Below are 19,397 nucleotides of genomic sequence, written 5' to 3' on the forward strand. Positions count from 1 at the left end.
TGCTCTCTCTCAACAGTCCAAAAATAGTGTCATTTTCATTCGGTGGCTTTGGACAGACCACAGTTTACCTGTTTTGAGACCATAATTGCTAACTTGTCACTTTGTGTTCAATCTTCCAAATGTTTTTTTGGGACCTGTAATACACATGCACACTTTTTATTACACACTTTTTTCAATAAACGTGTCTCTGCGTATATATATATATATATATATATATATATATATATATTTTGGTTCATGATGGGATTTTTAAACTTTAATCAATTCTTATCATGTTTCAACACTAGACGAATTGACTTGACAGTTCTCAACTTTTGTTGATTATATAAGTAATGATGTTTAACCGTTTTTAATGAATAGTGAGACAATCATAAGACTCGTTTATTTTATGTTCTTAAAAATTGCAAGGAGAGATAAATTATTAAATATCATGCATACCATAGAACTAGCCAAACTGTTCTAAGTATCAGATAGTTTCTAATCATAACCATTAGAGAGATCATAATCTCTTTTTTCTTTTTCATCAGAAACAGAGAGATCATAATCTGATATGCCCTAGCCATGACCTATGTTAATTATTACGAACGAGCTTATTAAACGAAACTCTGGAAAAAGACTATATCTTACACAAGAAAAAAAATCAAGAACCAGGTATTTTGAATATAAAATCGATTTTGCTTGCCATTAACAAAAAGCCTAATTTCTATAAACATGTTAGCTTGTTCTAGAGAAACATTTTGGAAGCATGTTCTAGAAAAATTTATTATGGAGATAATTTTATAACCATGTAGAAACATTTAAAATACTTAAGTAGGTTAATATTTACGAAATTCTAAGGAGTTATTTTTAATCATAAAATTAAATGTGTTAGTAAACTCCTAACCATTGTTTTGTGAGGAGCCACTAATATAAATAAAATCGTGATGATTGTCCTAAAATTTGGATCAGACAGCAAACACAATTATCAATTGTATAAATACTTCCTTCCTCTAAAGTTCTATTCTTTCTCATTCTCCAGCTAAAACCGCATTCCAACAATTTCCAAGCAGTGAAAAAAACTGATGCTCTATTTGATATCATTTAGAACAATGGATTATGATTAGAAGGTACCTCGGTTTTTTGTTCATTAAATTTGATTTGACTCATTTTAATGAAATCAATATTTATTAAATCCAGTGCCTTGAGGAAATATCTTCCTTTCTTATTTACAGGAAAAAAATATATACACAAACATTTTGTATAGTGAGTTAACATAATTTTCCTATAAGAATATCACTATTTTGGTAAATGTTTACCACAGGAGGTAATGATTCTCTAAAATCAGTTCACATTACCAAATTAATTATCCCCTCAATGATTTTTTTATCAGCCAAAGCAATATATATTAAAAGGTACCGGAAGTACCAAAAGAACAATTATACCCTCACTGATGTATATATTACCATTGAACAACGGAGTAAATACTAAAACCATGGCATCATGTATTTGTCGTAAGTTGTAACCTATTTCACTTGGTAAGACATGTTGAAGAAAAACAATCAAATTATATTAGACCAAGCGGAAAATCGAGGCCACAGAAACACTAGTCATTATAGCAGCTAAGTGTACATATGGGACAATGAATGGCATTTCAAACTATGCTAATTTTACCTCAAACAATTTAATTTCGAACCAGACAAAAATGGACTCAGAAATTGTCTTAGTAGTACAGATATGGTATCAAAATTTGGCATGACCTGCAGGCATGTGGGGGCCAAGGTCTGGTGCTGAAGAACATGCCAGCTACATCATATCTCAAGCTTCTGTATCAAATCATGGCACCCAGTTCCCACCTTCACTGGCAAACCAAGACAAATTCTGGAAGATGGTGTCTCTAAGTTGTCCACCTGTCCATGATAAGCTGCCTCAACAATAAATTTGGAAGCTGTCTCAAAGCACATCTTGATGAAAGGGGATGTGCAGTCTGCTATGCTCCCCGTTCTGTTCATAGGACGATAGCCACCAGAGTGAGTCATAAAGTCAGCAATGAGTGTCAAGTGCCGGATATTTACTGATATCCCATAAGATTTGAAAACATTTTGTACTTCCCTAATGATGGTCTCCCTGGCTGCTTCCACCCCATAAGCACTTAGCATAGCATGCACGCTGTTCGAATAAATATACCTAACATCAAGATCATCTTGCAACTCCCAGAATGTTTTAAAATGTATCCCTGATGTCTGCAGTGCTGGTATTTTTTCTTTTACAGAGGCTGGAATATCATCCCTACTCCTTCGTTTTTCACCATAGTAGATTACTCCACTTTCTTTGCATGTAACAGCTTTACATTCACCAACCCTTCCAAAATTTTGAATGCAAACCTTCTTGGCTGTTCTCTGAGCAATCTGCATAGAGTTAAGTTGAAAACAGTTAAGTTTTATAAGCAAAATAGGGAGTGACATATATATACTCAACAGGCAACAGCAGCCCTATTTGCTTCTAGACCATAGTTCACTTCACAATTTCCTTAGAACATATACATAGGATAAGAAAAAGATGGAGGAATGGCCACGTCTCATCCGTTTCTTGAAATCATGCTAGCACATTTTTAACATCGCCAAGATTTTGAAATGAAAAAGTAACCGACACTAGCTTCGAAAAACCATAATTTACAAAATGGCAAGAATATAGTGTTGGTAGAAGAAGGTGCTGTTTTTCTAGGCATTTATAATGCCCAAGGTACCTGACCAGCGTTGAAGGTACTTTGCTTTTAGCATTTATATTACCCAAGAGTATAAAAATAAACTATTTTTAGTTTTAAGAAAATAACAACCTAAACTTTGATAGCAGTATAGAAAGGCATCAACCCTAAAATTTATATAGCATAGTAAAGAGAAATGAGCTAAAAGTACCTGAGCTAACAAAATATGAGGTTCACCGGTAAATTTAAAGTGGATCTCGAAATGCTTCTTTTCAGCTTTCACAAAAACTGCCCTGTCATATTTTTTTATTATTGCTCTAGATTTTTTCTTTTCCCGTTTCAAACTATTTTTTTCAGCAATGGACTTGGAGGATTTTTCAAGTCCTTCAGAATTATTAGCATCAAGTGTCATGGCATTATCATTCTCATTAACATCCACATCACTGCCATCCTCATCATTTTCAATTTCCTCTGACAGCTCACCATCATGTACTTCCTCTTCCAGACCATCCTCATAATCAACCTCATCAGTACCTTGCCTTTTTCTTTTTTGTGCATCTGATCCAAGATCTTCGTACCCTTCAGTGTCTTCAACAACACCATCTTCATCATCATCGTCATTATTTTTACCTTTTGTCTCTGATTCTGATCCATTGTCGTGAGCATCTTCTGAGCTGTTTGAATAATTTGATTGTGGATCTGTCTTGAATTTTTTTATGCCACTAATTTTAGAAAGCAATGCCATGTGACTTTCAATAGCATCCTCCAACTCTCTCACAAAGAAAACTCTTAAAGTGTCCTCCCAATCTTCATAGGTAATATCAGTGTATTTTGGATACTGTTTAGGTTTATATAGCTTCATCACAAGTTTATATATACTGCAAACCTGACCACCATGAACGGCTACTTGCACAACAGAAACCTTCATACTCTTAATTATGTCAGCTACAGTGATTTTCTTCAATTTGTCGGCAAGACAAATAGCATCTTCCCTGCAAATAACAATCGCGTCAAAAACCTATACATGTCTGTGTACAAAAAGCAATAAGTTTTCAGGAACAAAAATAATATACACAAAAACAATAGGCAATGTATCTCACATAGATTTTTCCGTTCTCAAGGGGCATGTCATAAACGGCGTTTTGATATCACGTGAAGCAGCCATAACAATTTCTTGCAAACGTGGAATTCCAAGTGTCACGTTCATTTCACCTCGACCAGCAAGGTGGAAAGTATTCAAACTGAAAAAAGAAAAGCCAAAAATACAAGTAATCGGTCACACACCGGTCAACAAATTAATCTTACTCTACCATTAACGCGAATTTTGTAGATAACAAAAACAAACCTATATAAACACCAGACACGAATAACGTCATTGTTCATGTTAGTTTTGCTTACTTTCACCAGGAATACATACTAAAAGTTGTCCAAATCTCAAGATTTTGCTACAAATATTTCAATATGTGATCATCAGAAAGCACAGCAGCTTCTCTAATACCATAAAGGTCAAACTTATACTTGTTAATTAAGATATAATTAGTTTACCTCATGGCCAAGTCATTCCATAAACTCATTACACCCACGTTGAAACCCTTTGAAAGCTTTTATAGAGTTTATATCAAACACAAACCATTAAAGAAAGGAAAAGACTTCACAAATGACTTGCTTTGTCGAATAGTTATCCCGTTATCCTATGTTTAGTGCAGGTGAAGTTGTAAGAAGGTATTCCAGTATTCATCTTCCACAAGTGCTCAACTAAGAATTTCGTTCACCCACTTCCAACCTTACAATTAAAATTAATTGTGTGTTTGCTAACTCTGGTTCAAGTATCGTTCTGCTAACAAATTCATACTCCTCCATGTGTTTTAATATTGAAACAGTTTGGCCATAAAGAGCACCCCAAGGGGACAACGGATTATATTCACATAGTAAGGATCAAAGTCCATGACAATGTAAAAGAATCTTACGTCATCTGTGTTGCAGGTTCGCCAACAGACTGAGAAGCTAATACACCAACTGATTCACCTGGCTGAGCAAGACAAGAGACATACTTATGCTCCATCAACTCTAAGAATTGTTCTTCTTCCAAACCAAGATTTCTTCTCTGTTTTAAGGAATCACGAAAGAAATTCTTTGCTTTTCCTTTGAGCGCATCTGGTAATTTGTTAACATATGGACTTGATCTGTCTAGCTCACGGCGACCATTGCTATAAACCAATCCTTTATTCTGAAAATAAAAATAGTTAAACATATGAACAAGCTACAAGTTGTAGATGTAATTTATGGTTTTCTCAAAATAATAAACACTCGTACACTTGACAATGCTTCAAATTTGTTGATAAAGCTAGTCTGATGGACGTCAACACCATCTTCTCCATAGTGAAACTGAATAATTGAACCATCAGCATCTCGGACAGTATGATCATAACAAACTTTAAGACACTCAAGGTTCTTCATCAAGCATCTTTGCAGGTACCCACTACGAGACGTTTTGACGGCAGTATCAACTAACCTGTGGAGCAAAAAAGAGATCATCCGCTAGGATCTGAACAGTCTTTCAAGGTTGCCATAGTATTATTACTCACGTAAATTATTGTTCTAAAAATGCAAATGACAATGACGAGAAATGATCTAATCATCATTTCTTAAGAAGCATACATATATGCATCTTGAAATTAGGAGGCCATTATATCTACTATGTCTTGAATTTAAAAAATGAAAAATAGACAATAGAATGAACTTTTTTTCTATCATGTAATCCAAAAGTAATTTTATACCCCTCACGACCAGCCATGCAATGAAAGTAATACTCCTGCGGATGAAGGCCTGTAAGAAACCGGTCAATAATGAACCCTCCTGCTCTAGGGGAACAATCCCAGGGAGCAAAGCAGGGCAAGGTCTTTCCAGAAACCATGCGTGGGACACGTTTTCCTTCCAACTCTTGCTGACCTAGATGAGAAGATATCTGCTGGAAATTGACCTGTTCAAAAGAATATGAAATCAAATTCAAATCACTAAAGCCATGAACATGGTGCATAAACAATTTACCACACTAAATTTACAATCTTGTAAACTGCCAATGGAAATGAATGAAAACATAAAGAAATAATAGATAGAAGAAACAAAAAGATAAAACTTCAAGCTATTCTTTCTATAATTTGGAATGTTGAAAATAATCTACTTACTCTTCAATAGGATCTTGTATTTCAAAAACTGTAAAACACATAATAATGGTTGCACTCTCGTCATAATTAAAATATGTAGCACATAATAATGGTTCCAATAGGATCTTCTAATGCACAAACATAATTAAAATGTGTAGCCCATAATAATAGTTTCAATACGATCTTAAGGCCAAAATTTTAGGACTTTAAATGTGTGTAGCATCTAAGACACTTGTGCCAAGCTCCATTCATAATATTCACAGAAAAGTCATAGTTTTTCTAACAAATCATATGCAGTATCTACAGTGCTCTGAATCATACAACAATACACCCACAACTAACAAAAAAGAGTTATGCAGACAAAAATTTAGACAACAGTGCACTTACCATACTACCCTTAGCTCCAGATGTAGTCATAAGAGAAATACAATTTTTTCCTGAAGGTTTCAATATTCCTTCAGATAGTAGCTCCTTTAATATTCCTGAGCTTGTTCTTGAGTTAAGACTGCTTATCATTTTCCTATCCAAGTATGTTAAGGCTGCTTCTCCATTGCTGCGTACCTTTTTCTCAATATTCAACTGCATTGTAATTGTATCTGAAATGAAAAATATACTAAGCCATTACAATTTCGCACAGAAAAAATCAAATGGCACACTTTTTCTTCAGTTTTCTAGTATTGCATAAGAATGTATGCTTGAAAACCTATTATATGAAACGAGTATTGTCACAGCTGATTATGTCATGAGCAAAAAAAACAGCCCCAACCGATGATGGTCATTCAGGGCACATTTGGAAGACATGCTTCATTCAGAGTAGTCACCGAATACCAATGCTTGCAAATTATATTGATAGTCAAACACATGCACCCATCTCCATATTCCAGCAGTTACTTTTGCTCGTGAAACAATAGGTAAAACAAAATAGGCCAATTTTAGACAGTGAACATTCTTCCAAACTTCAAACTTAATCCAAAATAATGAACCTCACCTCAAGGATGGCAATAGAAATTTCTTGTCAACTTATTCTAGATCAGTTAAAAGTTATCTTCATTTGTAACTGAAGAATATGAAAATAATGATTCAATTAAAAAAATTGCAAGTCAATTTGAGAGAATACACCTGAAGGAACACAAAAAGATCCCTTAAGACTGATAGTATAAATACATCCTTTTTTAAGAAAAAAGAAACGGTAATGATAATGTGATAGTATGCATACAGCTCGTCTTAGTTCATTATGTAAAAATGCTTTCTACTTTAGGCAACTTGTCAGCTCAGAAAAATTATTACTGCCAGCTGCTCTTCTATTAACAGTTGTAACAGATCTCAACCTACAATAAATCCTGATCTCTTAGTTTAGAGATTCATAAATTCAATAACAAACTTTTCAGTTTACTATCTTCCTGTCAAATTCTCTGAATTTTTTATATACTAAGATATATAGGCACACAAAACAAGCCAAAGATGAATTAGATTCAGCTAGAAGATATATGGTAGTTTGCCAATAAATGCATTAGAAGATACTCTTCTGTAGAAGACTCAGCTTTTTAAAAACTCAGGCATCTGCAAAACAACAACCCATCCGTCTACAGTATTATTAACACTAGTCCAATTCAGTATGTTTTACTTGAATTTGGATGTGATGAAAAATCAGTAACTAAGCTCAGTTTATGTATATTTTATAAGTGTTTATTATTAGTACTACGACCTCCTCTTCCTATTAGTGCAACCATTCCTTATGTTTTAATAACTTCAACTGAATTTTCATCTTGTAACAAGGTGACCTGAAGAAGTCTAGCGACTAAGTAATCTATTGAATGAATCTGATCACCAGCTAAAATTTGGTCTCATACATGATCAAAATCTGAGTGTAGACTTTTCAAAATTAAAACCATGTATAACTTATCAATTTTTTTGTTGATATCATCCAATGCATCAACTACAAGAAATCTCCTTAATTCTTCTATTGCAACTAAACCCTTTGCTACATGTGAGATCATATCATTACTAGCTTGTGTGAGATAGGTTAGTCTTTGATCTGTATCAAAGAGACACTAAGTTTTTAGCCAAAATATTTTGGGCCTTTTTTCCAAAAAGAAGAGCCTGTCTTAAAGGATCAGAATATTTCTAAGACATCTTATTCAACTAACTATTATAAAACAACACATAACAGGAAGTCTTGTTTCTACCATGGACATTTATCTTCATTCGAAACCATATTGACTTCCTTTTACAGATGATCATGGTATCCATGACCAAGGAAGGAACCATAACTCAATACTTTTGTCTTGGTAGTAGAAGCAGCAGAAAAGGGTGCAGAAATGGTAGAAGACACAGATTTGAGAGAGAGAAAACAATAGGTCATGAGGGGAGAGCCTTGACCAGCTATCTAAGTGCAACTAACCATGAGGACAACGGCCGAAACTTACCCTGAAGATGTCGACAAGAGGAACAGTGATGGTCCGATGTGATTTTGACATCAAGGCGGCGGCTTGTTAGACACTCGTGCCTGGTGAAATGCTTTGTGCTGCACTTCTCGAGGCACACCTATACCTGACTTTGTCAGACATAACAGTGGTAGGAGACACAAGACATTAATGGTCAAACGATGGGACTTTGATACCAACTTGAATTAGATGTGATAAAAAATCAGTCAGTACTAAGCTCATCTTATGTATATTTTATAGACATGATTAAGTTTTAAGTTCCACATAAATTTGAATATGTATAATTGAGTACTCAAACTTTTTATTTTCAATTGACCATCTACAATTTAACTTTTTTGTTAATTGAATGACGTGATTGTTATCTTGCTTGGTAATCTTGCTTACTTGCCTTCACGTACAGATGATGACATGTAAGCCATTAGGAAGTATGACCATCTCATTATCCAACATATTTTCAAATTTTCAATTAAAGCAGTAAAGTCACTTGTTTTATATTAACTACATCACATTTCTTAATTGGAGAGAAATAAGCAAGATGACAGAATAAAATAATAATCACATCACACAATTAACAAAAATATTAAACAGTAGAGATTCAATTAAAAAATATAAAAATTGAGTACTAAATAGACAAAAAAAAAATAATAGGAACTTAATTGAAAATATTCAAAATTACGAGGGACTTGAAACTTAATTAAACCTATTTCATATATATGGAAAAAGGAAGAGTGCATTACAAGGAAACAGTATATCTTATAACACCCAAATTTTAGACAAGGTACATACACCCAAAAATGCAGCTTTATGAAAGTTGTACAAATATAACAACAGTCATAATTTTACCTGTTTCAATTCAAAGATATGTATTCTACAGCACTGAAGAAACTAGAGTCGTGACGAGCTCAAGGGAATATGTTAAAGGAAAGAATAATAATTCAGAAGACAGAAGTTACTTCTGCCTGAGGAACTTCACTATATCAGGAGTTGGAAAGCAAAGAATTATATGAGAGTTTAAGTTGCAGACATCATAAAGTCAAGGCACTCAACATACTATAGTATTAAATTCGGGGGTTAACATATTAAATACAAACCAGCAATTCACAAATTAAAACTATCTAAAAAATATTATCATATCTTGAAATAGAATATTATTTTAGAATCCTTTTTTCTATAAAATTATTTTATTTCAATTACCTATATTATTTTCATCCAATACTCCAATGAATTCCCGATGAACAATGTCACCAATTTCCTCACAACTGCTGAGTTGATCCATTCTTTCAACATCCTTTTCTTCTATTATCATAAGATCATCTACTCCACATGTGAACCCATGCATCTGAAAGACAAAAACAAATCAGAACCATGCAAGGATGCATGCTAAATAACTACTGACAAAAATATAACAGAAAAACGAATAAATTTATCGGGAACCTGTAAAAAGGAAGTAAACAACCGACTTAATGCTGAGAGTAGGTTACCAGCAACATTCGATCCATAAAATTCTTGCACTGTATGTATTATACCATAGTCACCAAATTGAGCCTTATCAACCACACCTCGCACCAAATTATTTTTATATATCAATAATTTATCCTCATCAGGCAAATCCTTGTTTCTTGACTTATCACGACGTGTATATCTTTCTCCCTCCCTGACCTGAGTTTTGAAAAAATTTGATGGGATTTTTGCATTCTTCTCAACTGTAAATGGTGGTGCATCTCTGGTGATATAGTATAGCAATGCACTGATAACCTAGAAAAAACATAAGAGACCAAATTTATAAACCATTATATCATTCAATCATACTGATTCCTTAGTTTAATATATCATAATGAAATAATACACGGGGAAAAAAACATTAAATGAAAGTGAAAAACTTTCTGCCCAGTTTATCCAGAAAGTAATTTGCTAAAACATCAAAAGAGTGAAAGTGTTAAGCATAAGATTAACGGATAGCAACCTGTTTTCCTGTCCATAAGGGTTCAGGCTTCCATATTGCTGGAGGAAACAAAAACATGTCACACTCAGAATTTGTCATGAAAACTTTCTGCCCGTGTTTGCCAGAGAATGAGCCCACCCCAGCCATAGATACACCAGAACTATAGAGTAATTGATTGAACACTTCATAAGTTATGAAAGTATCCTTTTTGGTAAGAAGAGAAGCACTCACAATATGGTCCTGGAAAAATAGTGCAAAATTGGAGGAAAAAAATATTAGGAACCAAAAGAAGAAAAGTTTTGTAAATAATGTAAGAATAATTAAATAAGCAAACAGAAGGTGATGAGGCTCTGAAACAATGTTGTTACATTGAGACACTTAAGAAAAGTGAACAAAACTTTAGAATGAACTGAATTTTACTATCACATCTCACACAATAATAGGAGTACATAATTGTATTTATAGGCATCTCTTACAACAAAGGCTATTTTTAGAAATAGCTAACAGCTGTACAAATTATCTTTTTCTACTAATAAAGTCTGACAGTTGTACCCCCCACCCCTTAAACTTGAGGACAAGATTTTTTAGAAAAACAAGTTCTTCACATTGAGTTTGCTTTGAAAAAAGTAAAACAAGCCGAAGATAGAGGCTTGGTCAATACATCCTCCCACTGGCCATAACCTTCTCTCTAACAAAGAAAATATCAATCTCCATGTGTTCAGTGCGATTATGAAAGACCAGATTGTTTGCAATAGACACAGCACTTTGATTGTCGCAAAGAAGAATTGGAGGTGAAGAATTTGCAGTCCTGTAAGCAATGCAGAAATCCATAATAGTTCACTAGAAATTTGAGCCAAACTTTTGTACTCTGCATCAGACTAAAAGAAGCAATAACTTGTTTCTTTCAAGACCACCAAGATATTAAATTAGGTTTAAGAAAACTGGCTGCTCCTGTAGTAGATCGTTGATCATCAACATCAATGTCCAATCAGCATCACAAAAAAGCTTAAGGACAAAGGATGAGCAAGAGATGCAGTTAAAGGTGCAATCCGTGAATAAATTTATGCAAATACCTGAATTAAAGCTCTGATTGGATCCCCACTTGTAGGTTTCACATATTGATTGTTAGCATTTACAATATTGTAAGCTTCAGCCCGAGAAATTTCATCTTGTGGAAAATGTACATTAATCTCATCGCCATCAAAATCAGCATTATAAGTACTGAGATCAAAAAGGAGAAAAAACAAGAAACAAAAAGTTATTGACATTAGCTACCCTATATGATTGTCAGATATAGTCAAATGTATTGATACATAATTTATAGCACAATCACACAAATCTCAAACATAAGCTACATATTACCTGCAGTTTGCATAGTGCATCCGTACAGTTTTTTCCCCCTTCAGAACACGAACTATATGAGCCATTATACTAGGTTTATGGAGTGTTGGCTGCAATGGAATATAAAGTTCAATCAACGTCAGAGTGTTGTTCATATCACACATTTCCTAATATTATCTTCACAATTTTTCCATGTTGCAGAATATACAAGTAATACAACCAATGCGAACTTATGATAAAACAGAATTTTAACTCAAAAAAATCACACATTTTCAAGAATCACATCAACTTGACAGTTTCCAATAGTGGATGAGAATAATCAAAAGCATACATCCAGCATTCTGGTGTGATACTAGATTTTCAGTTTTTTCCTTACCTAAAAAATTCATTAAGGGTTCCACAATAAATATAAATTGCATTATTTCTATACAACATCAGATGAGAAAATGCATTACCTGTCGATTGACGAGCACAACATCACCATCCCTCAAGTGGCGATACACAACTTTCCCTTCAAATTCCTGATCAGAAATCTTCCCTTGATCCAAAATAACTCCTCTTGATGATGGTAACTTTCTTGATATCATAGAAAGCACCTTCCCATTTCGTGGAAGCTTGACTGTTGCTTGTTTATCAGCATAGTGTGTAGCACCAGGATGGGATTCAGGGCCATTAAGAATAGCATTTCTTAACTTCATGACATTCCAAGGAGTCACTCTCTGAAAGGTATTAACATAAAGGCATTGGCAGGAAACAAAATGAGATATGAAGGTAATGGCTAGTAATAACCTACTCAAGCTAACCACATCACACCCAAGCTATTCCATCCTGTCTCCCTCCAAATTAAACATAAACACTTCACAGGTGTATACAGTAAACATGTGATACTATACGCTTATAGCTAAAATGAATAACAGTATAACAGTATTAAAAAACAAAGAATATAACAAACAGACATTGAATGATACCCCTTGTTCCAACCCTTACCTCAGGATAGGATAATCTTAAAGCAAAATATGGGGGTATCCCAATTTCATTGACTGCCAAATAAGGATCTGGAGATATGACAGAACGGCATGCAAAATTAACCCTCTTTCCCATCATTTTCTGGCGAAAGATGCCTTCTTTCTTCTCTAGCAATTGACAAATGCCAGCAGCCACATCTCTCTGGCCTAGACCAAGCAAGAAGAAAACATAATTCTACGTATGAACCATTAACAACATTATTCCATATTTGTAATGATTCCTTCCTCTGTTTTATTGTAAACTATTCATCAAAACACAAAGAAGATTTGCTTAAGATATGTGAAGGGATTAATATGTTAGAATAGGTTAACTCGTCTTTGTATTACCTATTCGACATATTTTTAGATCATTATATTATTTTATTCATGTAAGAATCCATATAAATGAATAAATCAGGCAAGAGAAAATTAAGCTCTCTTTGACCATTGTTATCACAAATTAACACTTATAAGATTAATTTTATTTTCATTTTCTGCATTTGCTTTATTATCTATTAATAACACTATTGGTCAATGATTTTATTGACAAATTACAACCAACCCAAACACAGGCAGTTCCGAATTACCATTCAAATCTTTAACAGGTAAAGAAAACGAAACAATAAGAAACTCTTACCAGAAGCAGTTTTACTGTCGAATAGCAAGTTAACAGATTGCTGAAGATCCATCCACCGGCTTAGCACTTTAGAGGGATCTAACTTATTTATATGGGCATCTCCTAAGGATATGTTGCCTTGTAAAACCTTAGTCAGCAAAACAGTTTGAGGATGTTCCATCACCTACATAAGCATTGACTACACAATTAAAACAAGTATAACATAAAATAGAGATACATAAGAAAATAAAATAAATCAAAATCAAAAGCTACAATCCTAATTTCTGCAACCAAGTCTCACTAGGTGGATTCAGCTCCATGATAAATTGGCCGATTCGAAAAAGCCAAATTTTCAACAACCCATGGACAATAGGTCTTTAAAAATGATATTCCCTAAATTTGGTAGGGTTCCATCCCCTTTAATCATACTACTCTGCATTTGATCCACTTTACACATAGGAACATTTACAGACCTTCTTTTGACAAGACAAACCACCCCAAGTGAGTTTCTTCCATCCTTAATTAAACAAATGCTAATCTAAATTTCACTTGCACATAATCATTATCATCCCTACTCTTATCCTTCCCCGTATGCCCACTAATTTCCATCTGTATTATCATTTTTACTACTCTATTTGTCCTCTTATCTATTACACTCAACTATACCATTAAGCAACGCAAGCAAATTCTAGGATATATTAGAATTAAAAGTTAGTTAATCTGTTGGGTAAGATGTCAAAGTGGTTTTTTCACCAAAGACCAGTATGAAGATGATTTAGAAAGAGAAGAAAAACACTTAAGAATAGCAATTATAGTAAACTATTGAGGATGTAAAGGAACAGAATGAACAAAATGTAAATGCTCTATTTTCAAAAGCTGGACTTTCCCAGCCATTCATGTCACCATATGCCAACTGCTGAGGAAAAAAAGAACAGAACAAAAAAATAGAACATAAACATCCTAAAATAAAGAAACACCCATAAAACTCATCTCCTCTACATGTGTTGTATTTTTTCTCATGAAACAATAATCAGAATAAAATATAACATAATGAAATTTATTCTCAAACCAATGTTACATAGTTATCAGAGACAAAAGAAATCTATAAATTCTTGTTAACAGTATATCTTAAGCATACTTACGTCATCACCTGCTCTAGCTGGGGGTCGGAATTTTATTGGTGGCACAAAAATATTCTCTAGAAAGAACATTGAGTGACCAGCTTTCTTTCCAAACCCCTGATCTTGAATATCAGTGATATAAGAGCAGAGTTTGGTCTCGTTTTCCCACAAAAGCTCTAAAATACCTTTAACCTGAAATTCAAAAAGAATTATATGAAAAGATCCACACACTTTTTCAAGCAACATCTATTATTACATTAAACATGTCATTAGCAATCAGACAATTGTCCTACAAAACAGAATACGTTATAAAAGACGGTCTTAGACCAATATGTACATGAAACCAACCTGTGATGGTAGCAACGACCCGGAAAGTTTATTTTGTGCAGCTAGCTTGTGAGACAAATTCCCCTTTTTTATTTTATCTCTTTTAGCAGCCCCAGCAAACGATATATCTTCTTCATCTGTAGTCTCCCCAACACCTAAGGACATGTCATCATTGTTTATTTCACTTTCCACAGCTCTGAAGGTATTTGCTCTAGCCCCATCAGCAGAGAGGACATTCTTGAGTCATCAACCACAAACAAAAAAAGGAAGAATAGAAAGGAAATGAAATGAAAGTAAGAATTAGGCAATGCAGCTAGAAATACCAACAAGAATGAACCTTTTCTTATGACATGAGCATAAACATAAATACTTCATATAAAAAAAATGCAATATCTACAGTAGAGAGATATGGACTTTGTGGTATTCAAATTTCAAGCTATCAAGTCATCATTCATCTTAAATACAAAAAAAAAATCTAAACTGTACAAAATTGTTCTTTTAATATTTGAAAAAGGAAATCATTGCAAGAAACAAAACCAAGAAGTGGAAAAAAACATGCCTATGAGAAAATGCAATATCCACAGTAGAGATATGCACCTTATGATATTCAAATTTCTAACTTTACCAAGACATCATATTCCAAAAAAAAAAGAGAGGAAAAACTCGCAGTTGTAAACATAATGATTGAGTATGGTAAAGCACAGCTAATCAAACCCAGCTATAGAGCAGGCACAGTATTGCAAGTATGTAGCTCTATTAATAATAATGCTAAAAAACAAAACAAATTGTCATCTATTGAACTCTAAGGTAGCATGGTAGTTGTGGAATCATATAGACAACCCACCAGCTTTACAATAAATGTGGGTGTGGATATACATAAAAGAATATATGTGTAATATGTAATATGTAATATATAATATTGAAAGAATAATATAACAAAAGTATTATTACATCTAAAGAAAATGTGGCATAAAGATCTAAAAGAAAGTAACTTGGAGCTAACTGACAACAAACTATTTTTTATTATTAGAATGATTTAAATTCTACAATGAACTAATTTCTAAAAATAGACCAAGTAACAAGAAAAGATGATCTTACCATATGAAACCATCCAAAGGTTGGTTTACTGATTCTAGGATTTACAACTCCACAATTTTGACACTTCTTATATTGTCGCTTCAGAAATTTCTTTAGAACAGACATTGCCTCACTGAATTGAAGGGAGGTCCAATTTTCTCCCAGTTGCTCAGCACTATGACAATGGCTCTCAACATCATCACCTGAGTCATCTGAAATAATAGAATCCAAACTTTTGGCCCTAATAATATCCCCTTTCATTATGAGCTCCAATTGGGTAGTACGCATATCCACCTTCCATCAACATAAAACCAACCAAACAATAGTCAATATATCTTTCAAAAAGCAGAAGTATAAGGACAAACACATAAAACTACCGCTTTTCTGCAAAATATTGACATAAATTTACCTCTTTTCTGCTAGCTTGAAAATGATGGCAAGAGAAACAAGTTCTCTGTATAATACTGCTAAGAATATTGAACATCAAAGGATTGTAGACAGGGGAAACAAGTTCAATATGACCAAAATGACCTGGGCAAAGTTTAGAACCTTGACCACATGACTTACAACTGCATCAAACAAAAAAACATGTCTCAGCCACCCACCCTCATTCAAGCCATGAAACATAGGTACAACTTGAATCAAACATCTTCAGTCATCAAAAAATGCTCAACTACTACTCCATACAACTTATCTCCCCAACCAATTCAAAAACAATTCTAGAACCAGAGAAAAATAAAACATAAAAGCTCAATCAAACTCTACAATAAAAACAGATAAAGCCATGTCTGTATGGATTAGATTCCAGTCTGAGAGATCATTAATGGAAGACAAGTATTTGATTACTAACTTCCAAAAAATTCCTTATAACTCGGTGCTTGAAAATGTAAAGCTACATAATTTGTTTTTTACCTTGAATAACAAGTTTAATCCATTTTTGCATCTTAATTCATTTCATTATGTTCTCTGTGAGTACCTACTGATAAGTTTATCCAAACCAAATTAAATAGTTAATACCTAATAACACCTTTCATGAACCTCTAGCACAACAGTGATAAACTCAATACCCTGTCTTTAAGAGACAAACTTGAGTAAGACCCCTGTCTAAATAAACTTCTCCAAAAAAGAAAATGAATTAATCTTCTCTTATAAATTAAAATTAACTAATTCTCCTTATTTTTCCTTAAAATAAGATGAGAAAATTTCTACAAACTATATAAGTATATTACAAATTAAAAATATTTACTTTCTTCTACATTCTTACTTTCCTCTCCTATGAGTATTCCCGAAAAAGTTTATACTAACAAGGTCTGAACAGATAACAATTAATATCTGTGATCAAAATAATAGATTGAAAATTGATGAAAAATGAACATACAGGGACTTATCATCCAGCGGGCCCAAAGCTGGGTCGTATAGTCCACTAGGCACAGGGTGAAGCAAAGGATTGAGCAAAATGGGATTTGTTATCTTCACTAGACTGCTCCGCCGCAAGTCGTCGCTAGTTAAAAAACTGAACGCCACCGCCTTAACGGAATTCGTCGCACTCTGCGAGGTCACGGAGTCAGAAAATTTTATTGGAAGAAAAAGAGTTACACTGTTAGCCAGATTCATGTTAACATTGAGAGAGGGTTGTTACCTCGGTGGAGAGCACCATGGTGGCGCCGTCAAAGCAGGTCCTAACGCCGTCAAGGGTTTATCGGAGAGAGAAACAAAAAGAAGAACAAAGGTTCAGTGTTAGAACAAGAAATAGGTTTTGATTTGAGAGGTTTTAGGAATGAGGGGTTTTATTATATGAAACAGAGCACACCCCAATAATAATAATCTTATTCAATCTAGTGCATATTTTTAAATCGGTACAAAAATAATATCTCTAAATAAGATCATTCTTTATTTTACATTTAAGGAGTGTTTGATAAAAGTAACATTTTTATAGTATTGTAAGAATATAAAGTTTGAAAAATTATTTTCTCACTTTTAGTTTATCTTTAAAAAATAACAGGGAATAACCTAGTTTCCTAGTTTTTTTATTATATTATAGGTTAAATAATTGTAGAGGATCTCATTTTTTTTAGCAAAATTTCAAGGAGATCCTCTCATTCTTAGTTAACTCAATTGAGTTCCTATTTTGAAAAATTTGCTACAATCAGTTTTTTGTCATTAGTTGTTCAGTAATGATGTTAATTATGTGTCACGTGTAAGCATGCGTTTTTTTCTTTTTAAATTTTAAAAAGAAGTCACGGGTCAATATGACATTGTGTCATACATGATATGGCTGTCACGTGTCACTATTAAATGTGAAAAATCTCGATATAGTCCATGTATTTGTTATTTTGTCTCAATTTGGTCTCAAATTTTTTAAAACGGAATCAATTTCATCCATGTATCAAATTTAATTTTTATATAAATTTTACAACGGTATTTTTATTATAGTTGATATTTTTAACAAAATTAAGTTTATTTAAATGTATATTTTACACTAATATTTATTTAAATTTTGTTTTAAATATTTATATATCTATAATTTATAAATAAATGTTAGAGTTGCTTTAAAAATAAAAACTTTATAAATTCAAATATAAATTTTTCTAAAAAAAAATATAACAATTCTAACATTTGTCTATAAATTATTGATATATAAATATTTGAAACAATATTTAGATAAAGTTCAATATAAAATATACATTTAAATAAACTTAATTTTGTCAAAAAATATCAATTATAATAAAAATACACTGTAAAATTTATATAAAAATTAATTTTGATACATGGATGAGATTGATTCAGTTTTAAAAAAATTGATACGAAATTGAGACAAAATAACAAATACAAGAACTACATTGAAACTTTTTACATTTAATAGTGACACGTGACACTGTCATTGTCACATCACATTATCTCTGTCACATGACACAATGTCATATTGACATGTGACAATTCTAATTTTTAAAAGAAATTATAAAAAAATTACAAATTAAAAAAAATCAAAAAAAAATAAAAAATATCACGTGCTAACACGTGTCACATAATTAACACCGTTACTCTACAACTAACGGACAGAAACTGATTGCAACGAATTTTTCAAAATTAGGACTAAATTGAGTCAAATAAAAATAAAAGTACTTACTTGAGATTTCACTAAAAAAAAATGAAAACCTCTATAATTATTTGACCTGTATTATAATTATAATCAATGATAAATTACTTCATTTTTAAATATGAACTGATAAAAAAATGGATTTCTTTCAAAAATTGCTACATGATTATGAAATTATAAATTATAATTATGATAGGTTTTTTACTAATTTTTTCCTAACTTTCAAAACCACTAAACTATTTATAAAAAAAATAAGATAGAGATTATTCAAAATTAAACAGTGTAATAAAAGTTGTGAATAAGATTCAAATAGTGATAAACTTCAACCATTTCCACCCTGCATGTTCATTCGTACATAACTTTGGACCCACAGCAATGATTTTTTATTTTTAAAAAATTAATAATAATCTTTTGTCTTTTTCAAATTTGTTTTCTGCAGAAATATTCTAACATGAAATTGTAATAAAAAAAAAGACCACTTATTTTTTAAAGACAAAGAAATAACTAAAATACGAGGGTATTTATATTTAAATTGATAATAATTAAATATCTTTAAAGAAAATAGTGAGAATACATGCATTTTG

The 19,397-nt window shown here is 32.6% G+C and overlaps 1 protein-coding gene across 1 annotated transcript; it reads right to left on the reverse strand.

The window, feature by feature from the left end:
* Positions 1-1,524: 1,524 nt before the first annotated feature.
* Positions 1,525-17,555, reverse strand: LOC114190054 (DNA-directed RNA polymerase I subunit 1). Its single transcript, XM_028078809.1, has 21 exons — positions 17,356-17,555; positions 17,095-17,264; positions 16,126-16,285; positions 15,738-16,010; positions 14,661-14,876; positions 14,334-14,504; positions 13,213-13,375; positions 12,559-12,743; positions 12,027-12,290; positions 11,593-11,681; positions 11,304-11,451; positions 10,252-10,470; positions 9,723-10,043; positions 9,483-9,627; positions 6,232-6,440; positions 5,458-5,660; positions 4,994-5,192; positions 4,648-4,907; positions 3,781-3,921; positions 2,892-3,672; positions 1,525-2,384 (listed from the first exon to the last, which is right to left on the reverse strand). Exons 1-21 carry the CDS (start codon positions 17,371-17,373, stop codon positions 1,788-1,790), a joined length of 4,932 nt encoding a protein of 1,643 aa, XP_027934610.1. The 5' UTR covers positions 17,374-17,555; the 3' UTR covers positions 1,525-1,787.
* Between the last annotated feature and the right edge of the window lie 1,842 nt (positions 17,556-19,397).

This window comes from Vigna unguiculata, chromosome 7 (assembly GCF_004118075.2).
Source record: "Vigna unguiculata cultivar IT97K-499-35 chromosome 7, ASM411807v1, whole genome shotgun sequence".
Taxonomy (NCBI): Eukaryota; Viridiplantae; Streptophyta; class Magnoliopsida; order Fabales; family Fabaceae; genus Vigna; species Vigna unguiculata.

Bases quoted from the DNA above. Each gene is read 5' to 3' on its own strand.
- LOC114190054 (XM_028078809.1), bottom strand. The intron at 13,376-14,333 runs GTAAGTATGCTT...ATGCTTATGTAG, and splicing joins CAGCTAGAGCAGGTGATGAC to GTGATGGAACATCCTCAAAC. The intron at 4,908-4,993 runs GTACGAGTGTTT...TTTTATTTTCAG, and splicing joins AATTTGAAGCATTGTCAAGT to AATAAAGGATTGGTTTATAG.